This window comes from Cheilinus undulatus, linkage group 9 (assembly GCF_018320785.1).
Source record: "Cheilinus undulatus linkage group 9, ASM1832078v1, whole genome shotgun sequence".
In the NCBI taxonomy this organism is placed as follows: domain Eukaryota; kingdom Metazoa; phylum Chordata; class Actinopteri; order Labriformes; family Labridae; genus Cheilinus; species Cheilinus undulatus.
Window position 1 is genome coordinate 41,336,354 of NC_054873.1, and position 20,379 is coordinate 41,356,732.

The 20,379-nt window shown below is 39.3% G+C and overlaps 1 protein-coding gene across 1 annotated transcript; it reads right to left on the reverse strand.

The window, feature by feature from the left end:
* Positions 1 to 322: 322 nt before the first annotated feature.
* LOC121514876 (cholesteryl ester transfer protein, plasma) lies at positions 323 to 15,332 on the reverse strand. Its single transcript, XM_041795260.1, has 17 exons — positions 14,393 to 15,332; positions 12,487 to 12,601; positions 12,276 to 12,407; positions 10,576 to 10,646; positions 10,157 to 10,244; positions 9,998 to 10,067; positions 9,804 to 9,864; positions 8,884 to 8,975; positions 7,186 to 7,285; positions 6,714 to 6,793; positions 5,386 to 5,436; positions 5,154 to 5,306; positions 3,418 to 3,485; positions 2,400 to 2,442; positions 930 to 1,002; positions 586 to 671; positions 323 to 502 (listed from the first exon to the last, which is right to left on the reverse strand). The coding sequence occupies exons 1-17, from the start codon at positions 14,526 to 14,528 to the stop codon at positions 425 to 427; spliced, it is 1,497 nt and encodes a 498-aa protein (XP_041651194.1). The 5' UTR covers positions 14,529 to 15,332; the 3' UTR covers positions 323 to 424.
* Positions 15,333 to 20,379: the final 5,047 nt, after the last annotated feature.

Genomic DNA, 20,379 nt, shown 5'->3' on the forward strand with positions numbered 1-20,379 from the left:
TTTTAAAAAGGATTTATGGCCTCAAATCAAGAACATAAAAAAAGGCCAAAGAGACCACAATTCTGTTTTAGTTACTTTCACTTTTAGTATATATACAGTTTTTAAATGATTCTATCAAACATCTTTTAACACAAAAAATATCTGGCTGGTAATCTGATGTGTGTATGTGTTATGTGACTGCAATGTTGGTGTCTGACAATTACAAATGGTCCTTTAAGGATGTGGTGCACTCATCACGCTCAGTCAGCAGCAGAAATGAGCACATCACTGAAAAGCTTAACCTTACCATTTTTATCCATCATAACACACAGCTGAAAAATAGTGGTCTGAATATTTTTAATGATTAAGAATATAAAATGTCATGATGTGTGTGGGTTCATATGCTTTTAGAGGGATTCATGATTAACACATCAGGGTTGCTCCATTACTGCAGAGTCTTCTTTAAGAACTCGACCAGGAGGTGATGAGGGAAACCAAAATCCATTTGAACCACCACAAAGCCCTTCAGAAAAGAGAGAGGCAAATTTACAAGTACAGTAGAACCCGGGCAGAAAGTGAAAAATAAAAATTGAAAGTCACACTTACATCCTGAGGAAGCACTTCTGGGTTAAAGATGTCGAATAAATTAGTTCCCTGTTTGTCCAACACTCTGGTTAGCTCAATCTCTAGAACTGAAACACAACAAAATGTAATATAGAAAAAAATCTGATTTGGTTCTATCTTTTTCCACAACTTACCTCAAAATAAACAAAACAGCATGTTTATACATCTTTTAAAGTTCAGTTTTAATTCCCAGAGGAGAGACTTTGTGTAAGTGATTTAAGGAGAAGTGAAGATTTATAAAGCTTATAATAAGACACTGACCTTTCAATTAGCACAGACATATTCTATGAAAAAGTTTTATTATGAAAGTATAAATAATGCCATACCTGACAGAACTTTTGGTATGCCAATCTTCTCTACTGCCTCTCTTAAAAATTCCTGTTGTGCCTCATCCAGCAGCTGGAAAAAGAGGATGCTGTGATTATGCATGCCAAAAATATATATAAATCACTTAAAGCATCCATAAAACATAATGCACATTTGATTTGATTTGAGACTACAGTGACCTTGACTTGTCCGTCTCTTTGAGTTAGAGTCAACATTTATGCAGCGATTGTAGGAAATCTGTTCTTTCAATACAGAGTTCAAAAGCAAGGAATGAACACCAGATCCAATGACCTTGCCATGCTACCTTTGACCCCAAAACCTAATCATGCCATCTTTGATTTAGAGTCTACATTTGTGCAATGTTTAAAGAAAGTCCCTCGAAGCATTGCTAAAATGTAGTGTTCATAGGAAAGGCAACCAAATACGTAATTTTCTCAATACAAAAGCATAAAAATCATGAGTATTTTAGGAGAATGAAAAATATTGATAGCACGTGTTGTTTATCATCACCGTTTTTTTTTTCTGTCAAAATCTAAGACTCTATAGATGTGCTTTCAGCTCAAGTTCATTTTAATATGTATCACTTTCACTTTGGTACTTTTGTATTACTCCAGGTCTTTGTGAAGACTTATGTAGTGCTTTTTTTTAATTAGAATGACTTTGTACTAATATTTCCCATAGCGTGATAATCATAATCCTGCAAAGCAGATAGATTGTCCAGGTTGTCCATATTTGTCATCATGCAAATCCCTCAAAGCTCCAATCCAGATTGTTTGTGCCAAAATGGTTCTAACTAATCGGCGTCATTTAAGGAGAACATGACGGTAGCTATGGGTGGGGTTCTGGGAGCTGCTAGCAATAGTTGCCACCAGTGTAGTGGCTTACTGGGATGTAGCTTAAGTATAGCGTAAGTTTTATCTAACGTGGACATTTCTTTATCAAATAAAGAGTAAAAAACAGCTGTGAAAACATTTCCTGACAGAAAGGATGTTTTCAATCTTCTGCTGACTGGCATGAGTAACTGTAACTATAAAAAAGGAGCAGTTTTATCAGACATTGGCCGGTCATTTTTTTGGAAGAAATGTTGAATCAAATATCGGTTAGTTGGGACCTCAAGCTACAACAGTATCAAAAATTATTGAATTTAATCAGAAGTACAGAGTTATCTTTGAACATATTTGCCATTTTCTCAAGAATCAGTGATATTGATCTTGCATGTTCTTTCTTGCACACATCTGGTGGAAATACACAGACAAAATCTAAAGGTTGACAGTTAAATTTGACAGTTAAAGACTTTGAGTGTGGGAAACATATTGATTGATGTGACTTGTAATGGATGATTTCTGAGGTCAAAATTTCCCTTTTTTGAGGTTTTCTGACAAAGTTGTCACAAAAGAGCCACATGTGGCTATGAGCCACACACTGAGTATCACTGGGTAATGATAATCAGCCCAGCCCATTAGACTTACCTGTCCATTCTGTGACAGTAGTTCAGCTTGGAGTATGAAGATCCTGGAGGAAAGAACACAGGTGTAACAGCAGACTCAGTAAAGGTGTGGAAAAACAAAACCATCCATTCAGAGCTGGTCTATACTATAACTTAGTGCTACAACCATCAAAGATGTGATCAGAGAAACACTCTGGAGTCCACATCCATAACATTTAACTTTTCTTGAAACACACCAGCTACATAAAGGCATGAAACACCTAACATATGATTACACTTACACACTTCAACATAAGCCAATAAAAACATTTGGAATATTAAATAGAAAAATATTTCTCACTGATGTCCCCCTAAGCATGATGGGAAATGAGGGATGAAATAGGTGTTAACTGAACTGTGACCTCTGTGAATCGTTACACCCCTAATGGTAAGTGCTCTACACCAGATCTTATTAATCTGCATTTTGAGTTTTGTCACATCACTCACTGAGATGCTGCAGCAAAGCGAGTAAAGATCTACAGAGTCTCTATAGAGAATAAGTTTTAAAACCATTTTGGAGGAGTTTGCTGTAGGAGGACTTCTGTCTCTAAAGGTAAGACAGTAGCTGCTTGCTGAAACAGCATCTGTGTTTGATATGGGTTTAAATGAAGTGGCTGGTCTTGTCCTGACGCCACCGTGCAGTATAACTTCACTAAATTTCATCTTTGCTTACTGTTGACATCAGGTGGATTTCTAAGATATCAAAGTTTGTGTTACAAATTAGGACAATGCTTTTACTATTTGTCTGTTACACCTGAGAGCTCATTTATATAAAATACATAGTTTATGTTTCTGTTAAAATCAACTGGTTTGAAAAAAAGAGTCAATGCAGAAGATTTAAAGATACTGTAATTCATTTGAGACTGGCCACAAAAGCATCAGAAGTAAAAAGTCTGTTTGCATTTGAAAATAATGAGATATATGATGAAGCCTTAAGTTCAAAAGAAGTTTACTGAAAGCTTTTCATTTTTCATTAAAAATCAATAGAGAAATGATCTTACTCTGATGTGTTTCCTTTCAGGAAGAGTCTCTTGTCAGCATAGGAAGCTGTGACATCCATGACCACATTCTAGTAAACAACAAACAAACATCAGTCAAACACACTGTGCACTCCCAACTGCCATGGTATCATAATTACACTTTTAACTAGAATGGCCGTCTGAGGCGGCAGACCCACGCCTAAGCAGCGCCACCAAAAACTCACGCTCCCATTGCTTACTATAGTGTTCAAAATTCGAAGTGCGAGAAAAAACTAACAGGTGCGCGGATCATCACCAAAATCTAATCGATTCTTCCCTGTCACTATCCCAATATTCCCTGAAAGTTTGGTGAAGATCCGACTTTCCTTTCTCGAGTTATCTTGTACACATACAAACAAACAAACAAACAAACGAACCCTTTACATAACCCCCTGCCGATTTCATCTACATGGGTAATAATAAAACAAAGATAAAGGTCAGGGGTCTAATCTGAATTAAATTATGTATAGACCTGTTTAGGAGTAGATACAGAAACACAGAAACATTGGTGCGCTTTAGCTTTGTATGCTTTAGCTAAAGCTAAAATGGCTACACTAGCCTAGACTTACCATTATTACATAACCCAATGTAGCTTAATTAGCTTTAGCAATGTGAGCTGTAACAAACGTGGCTAAAGCTAACGTTATGTTATGTAGCTGCATTGTAACCTTAGTTTGAGCCACATTAGATAAGCAGCAATGTTGATTCATTACTCTTAGCTTGCACAGCTAACAGAGCTACATAAGCTACATTAGCTGTGTTAGAATGTTTTCATGGAGGACAAGCTTTTTTCTTGTTAGCAGAATGTTTACTCCGGTTTATTAAATGTTTTATAATCACATTTTGTAGCTTAGGGTTTAAATTTTAACTTTTGGTACCCTACCCCTTACCTTAAGCCATACTCTAACCCTAAACAGAAGTCAGTCCAATTTTATTTTGGAAGTTTTAGCCTGTATTCCATCTGTGAGAGGGGACATCAGGCATGCACAGTATGCAGTCAGTCCCCCCATCCCTTAAATTTTATAGTAAGAATGGATTACCTGGGCCAAACTGTACTAACTGAACTTAAGCAGGACTGGACTAGTTTACTAGATGCAACTTTCAGAGATGTCCGCTAGGTGTCGCACTTCAACGCTCGCACCCTCTTAAACCTAAACAAAGCCAACCCCTCCCTCAGTGTTTGGACTGACTAAAGCTGTTGTAACAGTCCTTTTTTTGATAAAAGTCCACCATTATACCCTTACAAACAACATCCACTTTGTGTAGGGTTGTAGATGAAGGTTTTTACATGAAAAATGTATTAATCATATTCGAGCCCCTGAGTGAAGAATTCAAACTCTTAAGGAACTGCAGCCCTATCAGCGTAAACACAGAGCAGACAACAACAAACCTAAAAGTATTTTTAAGTGATTACTTTGTAGCATATTTCAACATAGTCGGGTTATATTTGATATCTGCTACAAATGTTAGAGGGGTTTTAGATTATGCTTTAAAATATTTATTACATGCATGATGACAACATATGGTGTATCCCTACTTGTATCCTTGCCTTATTTATCTTTTACTCACAACAGACTTGCTTGGTTGTACATTTCTTACTTATTAACAGCAAGACTGAGCTTTTATGACAGTTCAGAAGCTTTTGTGAGCTGTATTAAAAACAGTCCCCACTACAACCTTTAAAAGTAAAGTTCTGATGCAAAATAAGAGCTAGATACCATTTGAAAGAAGAGTGCAGGTGTGCCTTGACTCCCACAGTGGAGCTGCCCTGAGGCCTTCGCCCAGATGCTCGTCCCTGAGGTCGAAGTTTTTAGGTGGGGAGCAGATGAACTCCAAACTCTTAGCTCTGGAGAACCTGATTCTAACAGACACTGAACACAAACATGCAAAATAACATCTCATCTGACAAAGGCGCATTTGCAGAAGTATCTGGGGGTGTTTCACATTTACCGTTCTGATGGATTCAGGCATAGAACTGGAGAGACCTGTGTTGAGAAGCTCCTGAAATAAAGAAACAACAACAAATTAAAGTACAAAAATCAGCCATATAGTCTTTATCAGATATTGTGAAGAGGTTTAAAGTTTAAGTTTATGTTTAATGTAGGGCTGTCAAGATTAATCACATTAATCTCAATTAGCTATGATCCTAACCTGGCATGCCAGATGGATTTGTTTCACACATCCATCAGGTAAACCACTCATAGACAGTGTTAGGGAAAGGGCAGAGCCTTTGAAAAATAAACTTGGAGGGTGATTGGATGTACATTCTGTCTGTCAGAACTTTACGGGCCAATCAGAGCAACAAGACACATGACGTAACCACTACCGAGCTGCGCCCCTCCAGAAGGAGTAAACTCCATATGGAACTGCATAACACAAACCATGAGGGATGTAGACATGTCAGTACATGACTTTTGTCATTTTTGAAAAGAAAAAAACTCACTGCTGTTCTTTGTTCTTTCTTTAACAAAGAAATGTCATCGAATTCTGATAAAACTGACGCTTTAGCAGCATCCATGCTAACTTCTACTGCCATAACTGCACCAGCCCCTTGTTGCTGCCTGTTTACGTCATGACTCTGCTGCCCACGAAAGTACTGCCCCTCGACGCTGATTGGTCCTGTCATTTTCTAACCAGGCCCAAACAGTTAAGACGAGAGCTTTGCAAGATGGATTCGCAAGTGAGAAACACGGAAACGGGCATATCCATCTGCTTTGCAAGGTTACTATGATCCACAAGTAGTGCACACTTTTTTAAAATAGAGATACATTTCCATTTTCAACAAACATGGTTATGCCACTGCAGTATCTAGCTGCAGCCACAGCAATATAAAATAAATTCACCACTGCTTCTGAATGTCTCATTTTGATTTAAAAACTCACAGACTCAATAGAAAGGAAAAATTCACCTGAACAATGTTTTATCAAACTTTACTGTTCACTGTTTTATTTCTGAACATATAAATTTCCTTTTTCTGTGATGAAGTTCACAGGTCTGGATCTAACCTGTGAGTTAATCACCCTTAGTTTAAGACAGCAGACAAAACCAGTATGACACAGAAACAGTTTTAAACGCAAAATTGTGAATTTTGAAATGCAATTAAAAGGATGTGATTAATCACAATTAACTAAAGAAAGCCTAAGATTAATCATGATTAAAAAAATCTAATCTTTCAACAGTCCTGTAGTTTAATGATTCCAGAACAACATTAGTACAGCAAATCAATAAAACAGGAGTCAGGACATCACACAGGTCATATTGTAAGGTGATTTACTTACAGTGAGCTCTGCTCCAGAGAGGCGGAGTTGGAAACGACCATCTCGGTGGGCAGCACTAAGCAGTGGGTTAAAAAGCTGATCTGGAATTAAAATAAGTTCAAGCTTTTAATGAGAATTTCAGTGAATTATTTTAATCACTCTTTGGCAAGTTGATTATTGGAGTTAAAGACTGTGGGTGGAATTCATATCCAAAGCATCGCTTTGGAGAGCAGCTTAGGACTGTCAACACAAACAGAGAAAACTGAGCAACACTAGCAGACACCATAGCGGGGGCCCGCTCTGCTTAGCCTGCTTACCACTTTACATTCTACCTTGCTCATTGCTTGCGGCATATTCTCTTATTGGCAAATATAAAAAAAAATTTAAAAGCACTTACCCATACAGAAACTCAGAACCTAAACAATATAGGATTTTTTTAAAGGCAACTGATCTGAGCACCTCCAAAACTTATTAGTCAATGGAAGCTGCTCACCTGACAGCCAGAAGTAGAGCATCCGGTTTTCAGTCAGCTGACTGGGGTTGAAAACTGAGTCATTGATGACAGCTGATATGTTGTTGTAATTGGTCAACCCCTAAAGAAATTATAAAACAAAATCAATTAATACAAGATGTTACAAATGGTGGGAGACAATTTTACACACAGACCCGCAAACCAATCCTTATCAGACCTCTGTGGAAACAGAATCACTCAGGTAGTCATGTAAACAGCTTTATGTGATATGCTTTATCGGAAAAAAACAGCTGTTATGAAAAATTCTATCATTACACCTGACTTTTTCCCGGTAATCTGTTTTATTCGGTGCATATACTGATTAATCTATTTTCATCATTTTATTAACCTGTTACACCAGATGGATGTGTTTCACACATCCATCTGGGAAAGCTTCAACAGGAAACGTTTGAGAAAAGACAGAGCCTTTGAAAAATAAACTTGGAGGGTGATTGGGTGAATGTTCCATCTGTCATATCTCTACGGGCCAATCAGAGCAACTAAACACGTGACGAAGCCACTATCGAGCTGCCCGTGCATAGCTACTGAGGAATAATGTGAGACATGGTGACTGTAGGCGTGTAAGTACTCGACTTTTGTCGTTTTTAAAAAGAAAACAACTCACTGCTGTTCTTTGTTCTTCTTTTAATAAAGAAATGTTGTCAAGTTCTGGTAAAACTTACGCTTTAGCAGCATCCACGCTAATCTCTTCCTCCATACCTGCATCAGCTCTTGCTGCTGCTTGTTTATGTCACGACACTGCACATCTGAAACTACTGCCCCTCGTTGCTGATTGGTCCTGTCACTTTCTAACTGGGCCCAGACAGGTAAGATGGGAGCTTTGCACGATGGATTCGCCAGTGAGAAACACAGAAACGGCGGTATCTATCTGCTTTGCAAGATTATCATTTTATGATTAAATTTATCATTTTATGAGTAAAGTATGCAGGTGAAAGTTAAAGACGAAGAAACAGCAAACAGCAATAGTGTTCAGAAGCAGTATTTTATAGTGAAGCTAAAATCAATCTTAGATGGGAGGAGATATAGAAATGGCAAAATACTCAATATAGTGTCCTTAAAAATGATCAAAGTGGGATTTTAAAGCAATGTAGCACAGATTTGCTGGTGTCACTTAGACTCTCTTACTACAAAGCTAAGTGACAAAATGGATGTGTTGATGCTTTGAAGATCTGTGGGTCACAGATCTTCATCAACCACTGAGGGTAATGGTTGTTGACGAGTTACTCTTGGCCAAGGGAATGATGATGTGGCCTTGTCAATGCTGTCACCATGTAGTAACATCAATATTAGGTGGTCATTTTGTCTCCCTTCCATGGATGTTGACAGAAATCCAAATGTCCACAGAATTATGTAATTTTTTTTCCCAGTAGCGTATTACTGAAGTGCATGCAAACACATCAAATCACTTTACAAACATAACCTGATAATTCGCAGTTATAAGAACGTTTTTGATTTAAAAAAAAAAATAGATGGCATTAGCCTGCTTTATATGCTAGAACTGCTAAGTGTATTTTTGACTAGAAAAAAAAAAACAGAATATGATCATGGACTTTCTGCTCTCCTGCTGTGTACTCTCGCTTTTTGACACTTTCTCTTTTGCAGTACAAGACATCTTCACATGACTGTGAGGTTGTGAGTGTATGTGCAGGTGTTATTAACCTTGTGATAGGATTCTATGTAGTTTGCAGTGATGACAGGAACTGCAGTTACACCAATATCCACACTGATGTCTCCATCACTGAGAAAGTGCTCTGTAAACACAAACACACAGTATGTTCAATGCAGAGTTAAGTTATAATTCGATTAGGCACTTTAACTGGATTACAGCCCTTGTCTCCGTCTACACCTGACCTTGAAAACAAATTTGAATGTGGTGATCTAATATAAGGAAACTGTAGAGTCAAGTCATGGGCTCAATACCCAGCTCCTACAGTTACATGTCAATGTGTCCTTGGGCAAGACACTGACCCTCAATTTGCAGCACTGCTGTGTTGGTGCTGTATAAATGTATAAGAATATGTATTAAAGGGATCACTTATTACTGATAACCACTCTATATAGCAAACTTTTCCATCTGTGTGTTAATATGGAGTGAGAGAGTAAATGTGACCTGTGGTGTAAAAAGTGCTTTGAGTAGTCAGGTGACTAGAAAAACACTTTTAGAGTTTGAGTCCATTTACCATGTCTAAGGGCAAAAATGACAAAAAAATTACAGTTATGTACATAATATACATACTTTACACTTATTTTGGCATTTATGCTCACTGACCTCTGGGTCTGAGCGACCAGAGCATGTGCAGAATGGCTAGACCAGTTTGGGTTCAGTTGAGATTGATGTATGCAAGACTATCTCCAAGTGCATCATTAGTGTGCTAGTCTGTTTGATAAATTCGTTTCAGTATGATTCAGTCAGATGCATAAAAGTCTAATTTTAGTTGGTTTAATAATCTTAGATTTTTTTCTGACTGTATGTAAGTGTACTGACAGACCTTACATACATGTACCTCACTTTGCATACATGAATATTATTGCACAAGATTTACCAGACTTGTGTTACTGTTAAACCCATGTTCACACACCTGCCGTGTCTTGAATGAAGTCAGCCAGAATATTTGCCACCTTGTTGATCTCCTTACAGATCTGTATTTAAGAACAGACTCATCATTTCTACAGTTTTACTTTGAAACTGTCCTTAAAAAACAAACCATCAGTGCTGTAGTCAAACCTCCCCGCTATGAAGAAGAGCTGCAGTTAGGCCTTCTCTTTCTCTCACCTGTTTTTTAATGACCAGTTTGACAGTAAAGGTGATGAAGTCAGTGAACAGCTTCTTCAGCCAGTTTGGTCTAACATGAATAAGAACATGAATAAGAGGGTCAGACACTGATGTTTATTGTTCTGCTGTTGACTGTGAGAGTTCAGTTCGGAAACTCACTCTTTGTCCCCCTGCAGGTGCAGACGGAGCTTGTGAAAGTTCAAATAACAGTCTGATGTGTCTGCTGCTACCTTTCCTTCTCCACAGTCTGACAGATTTGACAGACAGAGATAACGGGGAACACACAAGGACACATGAGATAAAATACACAGCAAGGTAAAACACAGAAGGTTACAGCAACACTGAACAAGCAGCTGCAACAGCCTGAAAGTATTGATTACATGGAAAAACATCTGAGGTCAGTGGGGTAACCAGAAAAAGAGAACTGAATTGAACTACTGAACTTTAGCATGGTTAACAGCTCAGCTTTGCAAGTTTCATTTTAATTCTTTGATTTAAATACACACTGAATCACTTGTTACATTGCAGTAACTCCCAAGCCTCAGTCCCAGGGAATGCCAGTATAGATAGATACTTACAAAGTTTGGGGTTGATGCCAAGATCAATCTGAGACTCAATTTCAAAATCAATTGAATGTTGAATGTTCACTCTGGAGGGAAAAATAAGAGATGCGCATATGGTAAATGACACAAGTGTTCCTGGGACATTAACAATCATGCAACAGAGGCTGGAAAAGCAACTCTGAGTGTGGAATTCCCTGTTTGACTGAAAGGAATTATATGAGGAGTAAAATGGCCAAGCACAGGCATTAATTCTCAGTGTTTTAATCACCCAGATAAATATTGTTTTATGTTGGCCAATGAAACTTCTGCTGAAGAGCACGAAAGAGCCAAAGACAGGATAATCTTAAATACTGGCACAGTGCGCCAAAGCAGCTGATAAACAGCATCAACAAAATGTTTCTGCATGTCTTCTCTCAATCAGTCAGCAGTCCAAATCAAGATTAAGAATTTATTCAGGCTGTCAAAAGATTAAATATTTTAATCACAACTGATCTCAGAGTTTCTGTAGTCAGTTTTGATTAATCACATCCCTTTTTTAATCAAATTCAACTTCCACTATTTTGTATTCAAAACTGTTTTTGTGTTGTCATTTAAAAATGAACTTACCACAGAAAAAAGAAACTTCATATGAGTTGAAAGGGAAAAAAGGTAACGGTAATAGGTAAAGGGAGCTTTCCTGTGTTTTGCATTGTCTAAATACTAATTCGTTTTTTTTTATTTTTAATTGCTAAAAGTCTTAAATTCTGGTGTCGTGATGAGGTTCCAAGTGAAGATCAATAGTGGGGAAAAAATGTATTTAGCATCAGGATGCAAGATGACAAAATAGAAAATGTGAAGGGGGTCTGTATACTTTCTGAATGCACTGTATATAAGTAGAATGGTGAAGGTCTGAGCAGATCTGCATTCAAAATACGACTTAAACCACTAAATAAAATAGATACTCACTGTTGTGTGTCATATTTTCTAGGCAACCTTAGTGGAAAGAAATGTTAAAAATGTAATTCGATATTTGAGAAATAAACAAAGGCAAATTGTCTGAATTTGGTTTGATTTTTACTGAAATGGATCAGTTTGGGGGCTGCACAGTGGCACTGTTGCCTCACAGCAAGAAGGTCCCTGGTTCGCTTCCTAGTCAGGGCCTTTCTGTGCAAAGTTTGCATGTTCTCCCCATGCATGTGTGGGTTCTCTCTGGGTACTCCCACTTCCTCCAACCATCAAAGACGTTCTTGTTAGGTTAATTCATCACTCTAAATTGGCTGTAGGTGTGAGCATGCCTGATTGTCTGTCTCTATATGTCAGCCCTGCAATTGACTGGTGATCAATATAGGGTGTACCCAGCCTCTCGCCCATTGACAGCTGGGATAGGCTCCAGTGCCCCTACAACCCACAACGGGATAAGCGGTATAGAAAATGAATGGATGGATGGATGAGTTTGGAAATTCTGGTTTAGTGACAACACTCAGTACACCAACAACTCTAGTGGTAGCATACAAAATATAAACTCTAACAGTGTCAGATCTGGTCTACCCTAAGCATGGATATCTGAATATACTTTAATTGATATGTCTGAAGCAGTTTGCTCTGGTTAACACTACAGAAATGTTAAGAATGATTTACCTGCTGTCTTCAGGTGTGGTGTAAACATGAACTGATAGTTTTCATTGTGTATTCTGTTTGTTCTTAGTAAATGATGTGAGAATATCGAACAGACTCACAGCCAGCTGCCGTATCCGTACTGGATGGTTCCTTTAAAGATTGCCGACACGTTGCTGATCTCCATGCTGATGCCTTCACCTGGATGCAGTTCAAACTCACTCCCACCAATAGACAGGTTATGAATCTCCAAACTGATCAATAGAGACACATTACATAATTTATCTCATCTTGGGTGTGTTTTTGTTTGCTTGTGTGTTTCTGTGTCCTTACTTGTGAAGGCCATATTTAACCGCTCCTATCCCGAGCAAGGATTTCTCTCCCTTCACACTTGGATATCTGGCATGTTGGAATGCTGCCTCGATCACTTTAGTGGTTTTCTCATTCACTGCAAGAAACACACAGGAAATCCGTGACCAAGACACTGACATAGACATAAAGCCAATTATCAATCAATCAATGAGGCCTTAAGTTAAAAGCATATCAAGTCAAAACACTTAAAAAAAAGCATGTGTTTGTAATATTATTTTATAGAGTTCCAACAATAATTCCAAATAAGCTTGGTAGCGAATAAAAACAAACACATACACCTGAAAGGATGAGTTATTATTTACCAAATATAAAAACCCTAAATTTAAAGTATATTGCTTAAAAAAAAACCACCTCAAACCAGCAGAAAAATGCTTCTCAGCAGCCGGCTCCTCGTACAGGCTTGTAAGGAGGGTAAGGAGGGTTCAATGAATGCGGGAAAAATAAAGGAAAAGCCAGGAGGACAATCTAAATTGGTCTGCACGAGAACTACAGCTTAGGAGAATATTCATTTTCCAGCAAGAATGACCCAAAGCATACAGCAAAAGCTACACAGAAATGGTTTAAAGACAACAAGGTTAATGTTCTGGAGTGCTTAACAAATTTATTAGACCACCACCCAAAGTAAGGTTTATGCCACAGCTGCTCTAAATTAACAGCACTGGTAATTATCAAAATCATTTTTAAGTTTCTGCAATGGTTAATACACCAATATGTAGACCCAAACGCTAAAAACGCTTTTAACGCCAAAATATAATTAGTATTGTTATCCATGAATTTTCAAAGTTACTGATTTACAAAAAAAATGAAAAAATAGTAAAGCATGTCATTATTTCTTGATTTAAATGTCAAATTATAGTTATTTACCAGCATTCCTGAACAGAAAAAACAGTTTTAGTGGTTAAATGTTATGCTTGATTCATTTCTGACCTCTAAGAGAAGCCCAGTGAGCCGGCTCAAACTTGGGTATAAAAAGGTGAATTCAGTTTGAAATTCCTCATTCCTGTTCAAAATGGTAAAATGCTGAGAGCTCACTGAAAATGAAAGAGTCTGCATTAAAGCACTTCATGATGCTGGATGTTCTCTGAGACAAATATGAAAGGTGGTTTGATAAATTTGTCAAGCACTGTATGTGCAAAAATGTTCACACCTGCCAACTCATATGATGACTTTATATATCATATATCATGCTAATATTGTGCATTCCTACTAACAACTACCTTTAGGTACACTGTTGCGGATCTAGAAGTTAAAAATGCTTCTTTTTTGGATTTAATGGAAATGTTTTGTCTATTCTTTTCATGAATTTGGTATCTATATTTTATAAATCAAGATTCTATTCATGAACATCTAAATTGACATTCTATTACCTACTTCTTTTGATAAAGCTGATTTATAATTGCTTTTTATTTTATCTCACATTGACATTTATGCTTTGTTCATTTCTTAATATCTTCCATACTTTAATGAATTTGCTTTTACATTGATGTTATCAGTGACCTGGTTTAAACACTGTAAAGCGTTTGGAATTGCTCTCTGTCAGAATGTTGCTCTGTAAATAAATTAGTCCAGCCTTGCCATGGACTGATATACACACCGACACTGACACAGGTTCAGTCGAGGAGGGCTGTCAATGTTTCACTGACAGTTCAGAGTAAGACATTTTTGCATCAAGCACCAGGGCTGTTACAAGTATTCATCATTAAAAGAAAAAATCGCATAAACACAAGCATTGGTGCAAACATGCATGATCAAATCTGTTATAATTTTAGTAGGTTTGGAAAAAAGAGATTACTGGTCAACTGAATACAAAGGTCAGTGAGGCAAGTGTTCAAATAAAATACAAATAGAGGGTCAAAATTCCACTCACACACAACAGCTGCTGGATAGGTGAGCCGACATACTGCCCCGGTGAATCTGTAGGCTGAAGAGGGGTCCTGCAGGCAGGCTTGGGACGCTCCAAACACAAAGAGGAACAGCAGCAGTGAGAGAACAATACAAGACATTGTTCAGGTCGATGTCTCAACTCTGCTATGATCAGATGAGGTCTTAAACCCTGAGGACTGTTTGCTCGTTGTTAGTAAGTTTGAGTTTCCGTTTGGTAAAACCAAAACACTCTCCAGTGGATTGTTATTCAACCACAGAATCAGTTCAAGACTTAAGTCTTTAAATCTTTTACTGAAATACACACATCAATGCTTAAGTCTTTTAAAAACTCCTGAACTGAAACCCCAGTGAGGTGCGTCTTTTCTACTTTCCTTGTTATTGCTGAGAGCTGGAGATCCTACAACGCTCGTTCTCTCCACTATAAGAGAGGACTCTGCCTCAAAGATCCAGTAGGTACCCTGCACTCGATCCAATCAGATAGGGACAACGTGTGATTCATACTTGATGGAAGAACAAACACTGACTCAGGCTCATCTTTTAGATAAAGTTCCCTTAAAGTCAACTGATCAACGTACAAACATTTCTACAGAAAACTTCAGGGAGATTTTCTGTCCAAATAATAAATATATTCTCAATAGTCCAGACTTTAGGCTGTGTTAAAACTTTTGATGGAAGTTACCACAATTAGTAAAAAAAAAGATGCCTTTTAAAATCAATCAGAATCATCACATCTTTAAAGTGTAAACTGCATGAAAATTGCCTTCCTGAGTGATAAATCCAAACAGTTTGCTCAGTATGCCTCTAAACGTACTCTTTATCCCCTGCTCTGAACAGGTGAGGAATACAGCTACACAGCTACACGCAGGTCCAACTGTCTCTGAACAAAGACTCTTTTAACCAGAAGAAAAGCAGACACCAAAGAAGGCTGAAATGTGAGCTGAGCATTCCCTGGTGGTGATTCCCTTTGAATCTAAAGTGTGTATTTGTTCTCCACCTGCCTGCTGAATAAGTTTAGTTAGGGTGGAAAGGGAGGCAGACTGAAGAGAACAGAGGTTGATTAGGGTCTAAACATGGGTCTCAGGTGGTGCATGGGCACCATCTAGTGTGAGTACGGGAGGAATTGTATCATGATTACAAGCTGATGGGAAAAAGTTACTATGGGTCAACAAGTGTGTATATACAGACAGCAAACCCCAACCCAGCATACAAACAATCTAATGTGTTCATGTGAACAAAAAGGGGGAAATAAGTTAATGCAGCAGTTTCAAATTATGAATGGATCCTTAGTAGATTGTTCAGTTTAGAGCTTGGACTAAAATTAGAGAGAGTAGCAGGTCCATGGTTAATATGTGTCCAAACAAAACACTGCAAATATAATCAGCTTGCTGAAGGGAACCAGGGGTTGGGGGTGGCTAGGAATCCTGGAAGAGTTTATCAATAGGGTCAGTGACCAGAGCTTTAGAAGTATTCAGGAGCTGTGACCACGGCTTCGACTCCCTGACTGACAAAGAAACAGCTAGTAAGGGAAAGGAGAAACCGCTAAGTCCTACACTGGAACACTGAACAGTGTTAACTTAAGAAAACAAAACAACTATTTCAACTCTATTTTGCTGAGTTAATAGAACACATATTAAGTTTGAATTGACCAGTACTCAATCACTTCAAGTATTTTTTTTTTATCTGTACTCAGTTTTTTGACAATCATCCCCTAATCTGCACTGTTTTTCCAGAATGCCTTTGGGCAGTAAACACTTCTGTACCATGCGTGAAGTTACTGACTCAGTGAGAGAAGTGCCACCTGTGGGGAGTAATCATACACACAATGGATGGTATACTGAACACCAGTACATGGTGGGCTGGATCAGGGCTGAGAAAGTGTGCCAGGTGCCCATAGAAGTGCAGCTGCCACTCCTGTACCTGGTGGCTGACCCTCCCAGCTCTCCCGAGCATGTCAGCATTAGAAACACAGTCTTATCAACGATACACAAAGATGAAGAAGAGAAATAGTCACAAAGGAGTCCAGCTGGTGCCCTTGGTCATCAGTCAATGTCCAGGCCGTTTGTAATTTGGTCAAGCATTTATTTTGGCAACATAACATGATTGGCATCACATCATCACTACTCACAGATTTATTTTACATGCAGAATTTGAAGAGTGATGAGATAACATCTTAAATCCCCCAGTTGAAACCAACAGGTAGTTGCTAGGGTGGAGGAGGGTTGAAAGGGAGGGCGCAGTGCTGATCCAGGGCAGAGCAATTGCAGAGCAGAGGAAGACACTGGAACCTTGCAGCTTAGGTAGACCATTGAATTAGGAGGATGAGAGTCATGATACCATTAAGATGCATGCCAGGTGAGTTATAAGGCTTGAGATACCTGTCTGAACTAACTTGCAGGCTTCATTACATTAAGACCTGGAGGACAGAAGACCAAAACACTTACTGCATACCATGAGCACCACAATGCCTTGCCCAGCAAACCCATTGCCCCATGTGTGACCCATTGATCTCAGCCTTGCTGCCAGCAGATCGATGAACACTGGCAAGGTAGGTGAACTGCTCTACAGTTTTCACTCCCTCACCATTTACAAGCACAGATTCAATCATCAGAAGGCATCCCAAAATGCCTGGGTATTTGTTTTGGTAAATGCACTTGAGCTTGTGTAGCACTTTTCTAGTCATCTGACTACTCAAAGCGCTTTTACACTGCAGGTCACACCTACCTTTTACACCATTCACACACTGATGGCAGATGTTGCTATGAAGAATCAGCCATCAGCCAGTACCATTCAAATGCATCTATACCCATTTACACACCAAGAATTAAGTGTCTTGCCCAAAGACCATATCGAACATGTGACTGCAGGAGCTGGGGATCGGACCCTCAACCTTCCAAATGTGGGACAACTGGTTCTACCTACTGAGCCACAGTCGCCCCAGGAGACACTCAGTCCCAATGTTTCTTCCTCCTCACAGCGGGTTAAGAACCACCACAAGGACATCTATAGTCTCTGCAAGGATCACAGCATCATCAGTAAAGTCTAGATGAGTGATCACCAAATGATTCGCTGCCACTGCTACCCAATTCATACAGATACTGTAGAGTGTAGGAGTTAAGACTCATCCCAGAAACAGCTGGGAAGAAGTCCCAGTGGTGATATATGATGTACGTGTTCAGGGCTTTTTGGGAAAATGATGTTTAGCTGCTGTATTCAACAACCCCTCATAAAAAGAACTGGAGGATGTCAGAAAGTCACATGATGAAACCGTTAAAAAGTCACTGGTGGTAGCATCCTGCTAGCATCCTATAAGTTAGACATGTCTGCAGTATAATTGATGCTGACATACCTAAGGGATGCCTGCATTCAGCCCCTCTACAGGTTTGAAGTTCTGCGAGCATGCACAAGGCAGTGCCTCAGGCAATAAGAGAAAAAGGATGTAAGATAAAGCTTCAGCTCTTAAACAGCATGTTCTTAATGCAGAGAGAGATGAAGTGGAAACCCACATTCTCACCTTGCTGTAACTGTATTACCAACCCATCCAAGGGCTGAAGTTAAAGTGAACATAGAGCCAGGGAACGCCAACAAAGACATAAGTAGATGCTGCATTCACTGCCTGGATCGTACGCCCATGCTGCTGCCATGATAGTGGCAGGTCAACTCTGTAAGCAAATAGAGGTAGACGTGAAAACTATGCGTTTGCAGAACAAAAAGACCTAGTGCTTACAGTCTGATTTTTCCTGATCTTCTCCATAGATCATTTCTATTTGTCGTGTTAAAACTTCATTAGACGTTGGCATCCTTTCATTTTTGGCACATTAGAATAAGAGGAAAGTGATACTTAAAATAGAGTATCAACTCTCAGTGAAATACTGGAGATGAGATATAGCACATACAACCACACACCATTATGTACTGATTTGAGCAGAATTATATGAACAACAGACTATGAACTAAAGTTACCTCTTGGTGCTGAGCAAATAATCCAGGAAAATACTCTGAAATCAAAACAAGTCAATCTTACCAGGGACAAGAGGCTAAAAAAAACATGATTCCTCTTTTTTAAAGCTTTTTAATGCTTATGCGTTTCATATCAACTCCACAGGGCAACAACAAATAACAATGTCGAAATCATTGATAACTACAGTCATGGAAGAAAGTATATGCACCCCTGGAATTTTTCCAGAAAATACACCATTTCTCCCAGAAATGGTTGCAATTACAAATGTTTTTGGTATACACATGTTTATTTCCTTTATGTACTTTGGAACAACACAAAAAAGCAGAAGAAAAAAGCCAAAATTGACATAATTTTACACAAAACTCAAAAAATTGGCCGTACAAAATTGTTGGCACCCTCAAGTTAATATTTGGTTGCACAGCCTTGGGAAAAAAAAATAACTGAAACCAATTGCTTCCTATAACCATCAACAAGCTTCTTACACCTCTCAACTGGAACTTTGGTCCACTCTTCTTTTGCAAACTGCTCCAGGTCTCTCAGATTTGAAGAGTGCCCTCTTGCAACAGCAATTTTGAGATCCCTCTATAGGTGTTTAATGGGATTTAAATCCGGACTCACTGCTGGCCACTTCAGAACTCTCCAGCACTTTGTCTCCAACCATTTCTTGGTATTTTTCAGGTCATTGTCCTGCTGAAACACCCATGACCTCTGACAAGGACCCAGCTTTCTGACACTAGGCCCTACGTTGCGGCCCAAATCTTTTGATAGTCTCCAGATTTCATGATTCCTTGCACACAGTCAAGGCACCCACTGCCAGAGGCAGCAAAACAACCCCAAAACATCTTTGAACCTCTACCATGTTTTACTGTAAGTACTGTGTTCTTTTCTTTGTAGGCCTCATTCTGTTGTCTATAAACAGAAGAATGGCGTGCTTTTCCAAAAAGCTCTTCCTTAGTCTCATCTGTCCACAAAATGTTCTCCCAGAAGGATTGAGGCTTACTCAGGTACATTTTTGCAAACTCCAGTCTGGCTTTTTTATGTCTCTTTGTCAGCAGTGGGGTTCTCCTCCGTCTCCTGCCATAGCGCTTCATCTCATTCAGTTGACCACATATGGTGCGAGCTGACACTTTTGTGTCACATCTCCAGGTTGACCTAGTTAAGTTACTTTTTCCCTCATGTTTCTAGTCTGTCATTTCCTGTTTTATTTTGGATACTTACCTTGTGTCTCTTTTCCAGATCACTCCTTCCTGCCCATCCCTACCTGTTTCCCTGTGTCCTGATCATCCTCATGTGTCTCACCTGTGTTGATTGTCGAGTGACTGCACCTGGTGATCCCCGGCTGAGTGTTCCCCTCCTCGTGTATTTAGCTCATTCACTCCCTGTCTGCTGTGCGAGATCGTCTTGTTTCCTTTGTGTCCAATTCCTTCGAGCCTTACTTCTGATTGACCTTCGTGATTTATTTGACCCAGTTTCCCGTCCTAGTTTCCGAGTTAGCCTGCCGTTTTTTGTACCTCTGCCTGCTTGTTTTGACCTCCCGTGTATCGAACCTTTTTCCTGATTAAACGGACTTGAAAGTGCTTGATTCCTGTGTCTGCTTTTGGGTCCTTTGGTCCGGCATATCGTTACAGTACGATCTCGCCAACAATGGATCCAGCAGACTCTGACCCGCTGCGACAGGCGCTCAAAGCGCAGGGTCAGCGCCTTGCTCAGCAGGATGAGCAAATTAAAGCGCTTGGACAGTTAGTGCAGCAGTTGGCCGGACGACAAGAGACTACCACGGCTGAGTTGGGAGCACAGCTCAGCACCATCACGCAGATGATCCAGATCAACCTGTCGAAAAATGATAACGCTCCTCCTCTGCCTCCTGAGCCGGCTACCCAGCCTTCTCTGCCTGCAGCTTCTCCCTCACTCGTTCCCCAGCTTTCCAGACCAGAGAAATTCTCCGGGGATTCTGGCGACTGCAAGACGTTCTTGACACAGTGTGAGCTTCACTTCGAACTCAACGCAGCTGC

Excerpts from the sequence above, each read along its gene's own strand:
- LOC121514876 (XM_041795260.1), bottom strand. The coding sequence starts at position 14,528 with ATGTCTTGTATTGTTCTCTCACTGCTGCTGTTCCTCTTTGTGTTTGGA. Across the intron at positions 12,408-12,486 it reads GTTAAATATGGCCTTCACAA|TTTGGAGATTCATAACCTGT; the intron begins GTAAGGACACAG and ends TCTATTGATCAG. Across the intron at positions 5,437-6,713 it reads TCTCTGGAGCAGAGCTCACT|GAGCTTCTCAACACAGGTCT; the intron begins GTAAGTAAATCA and ends TCTTTATTTCAG.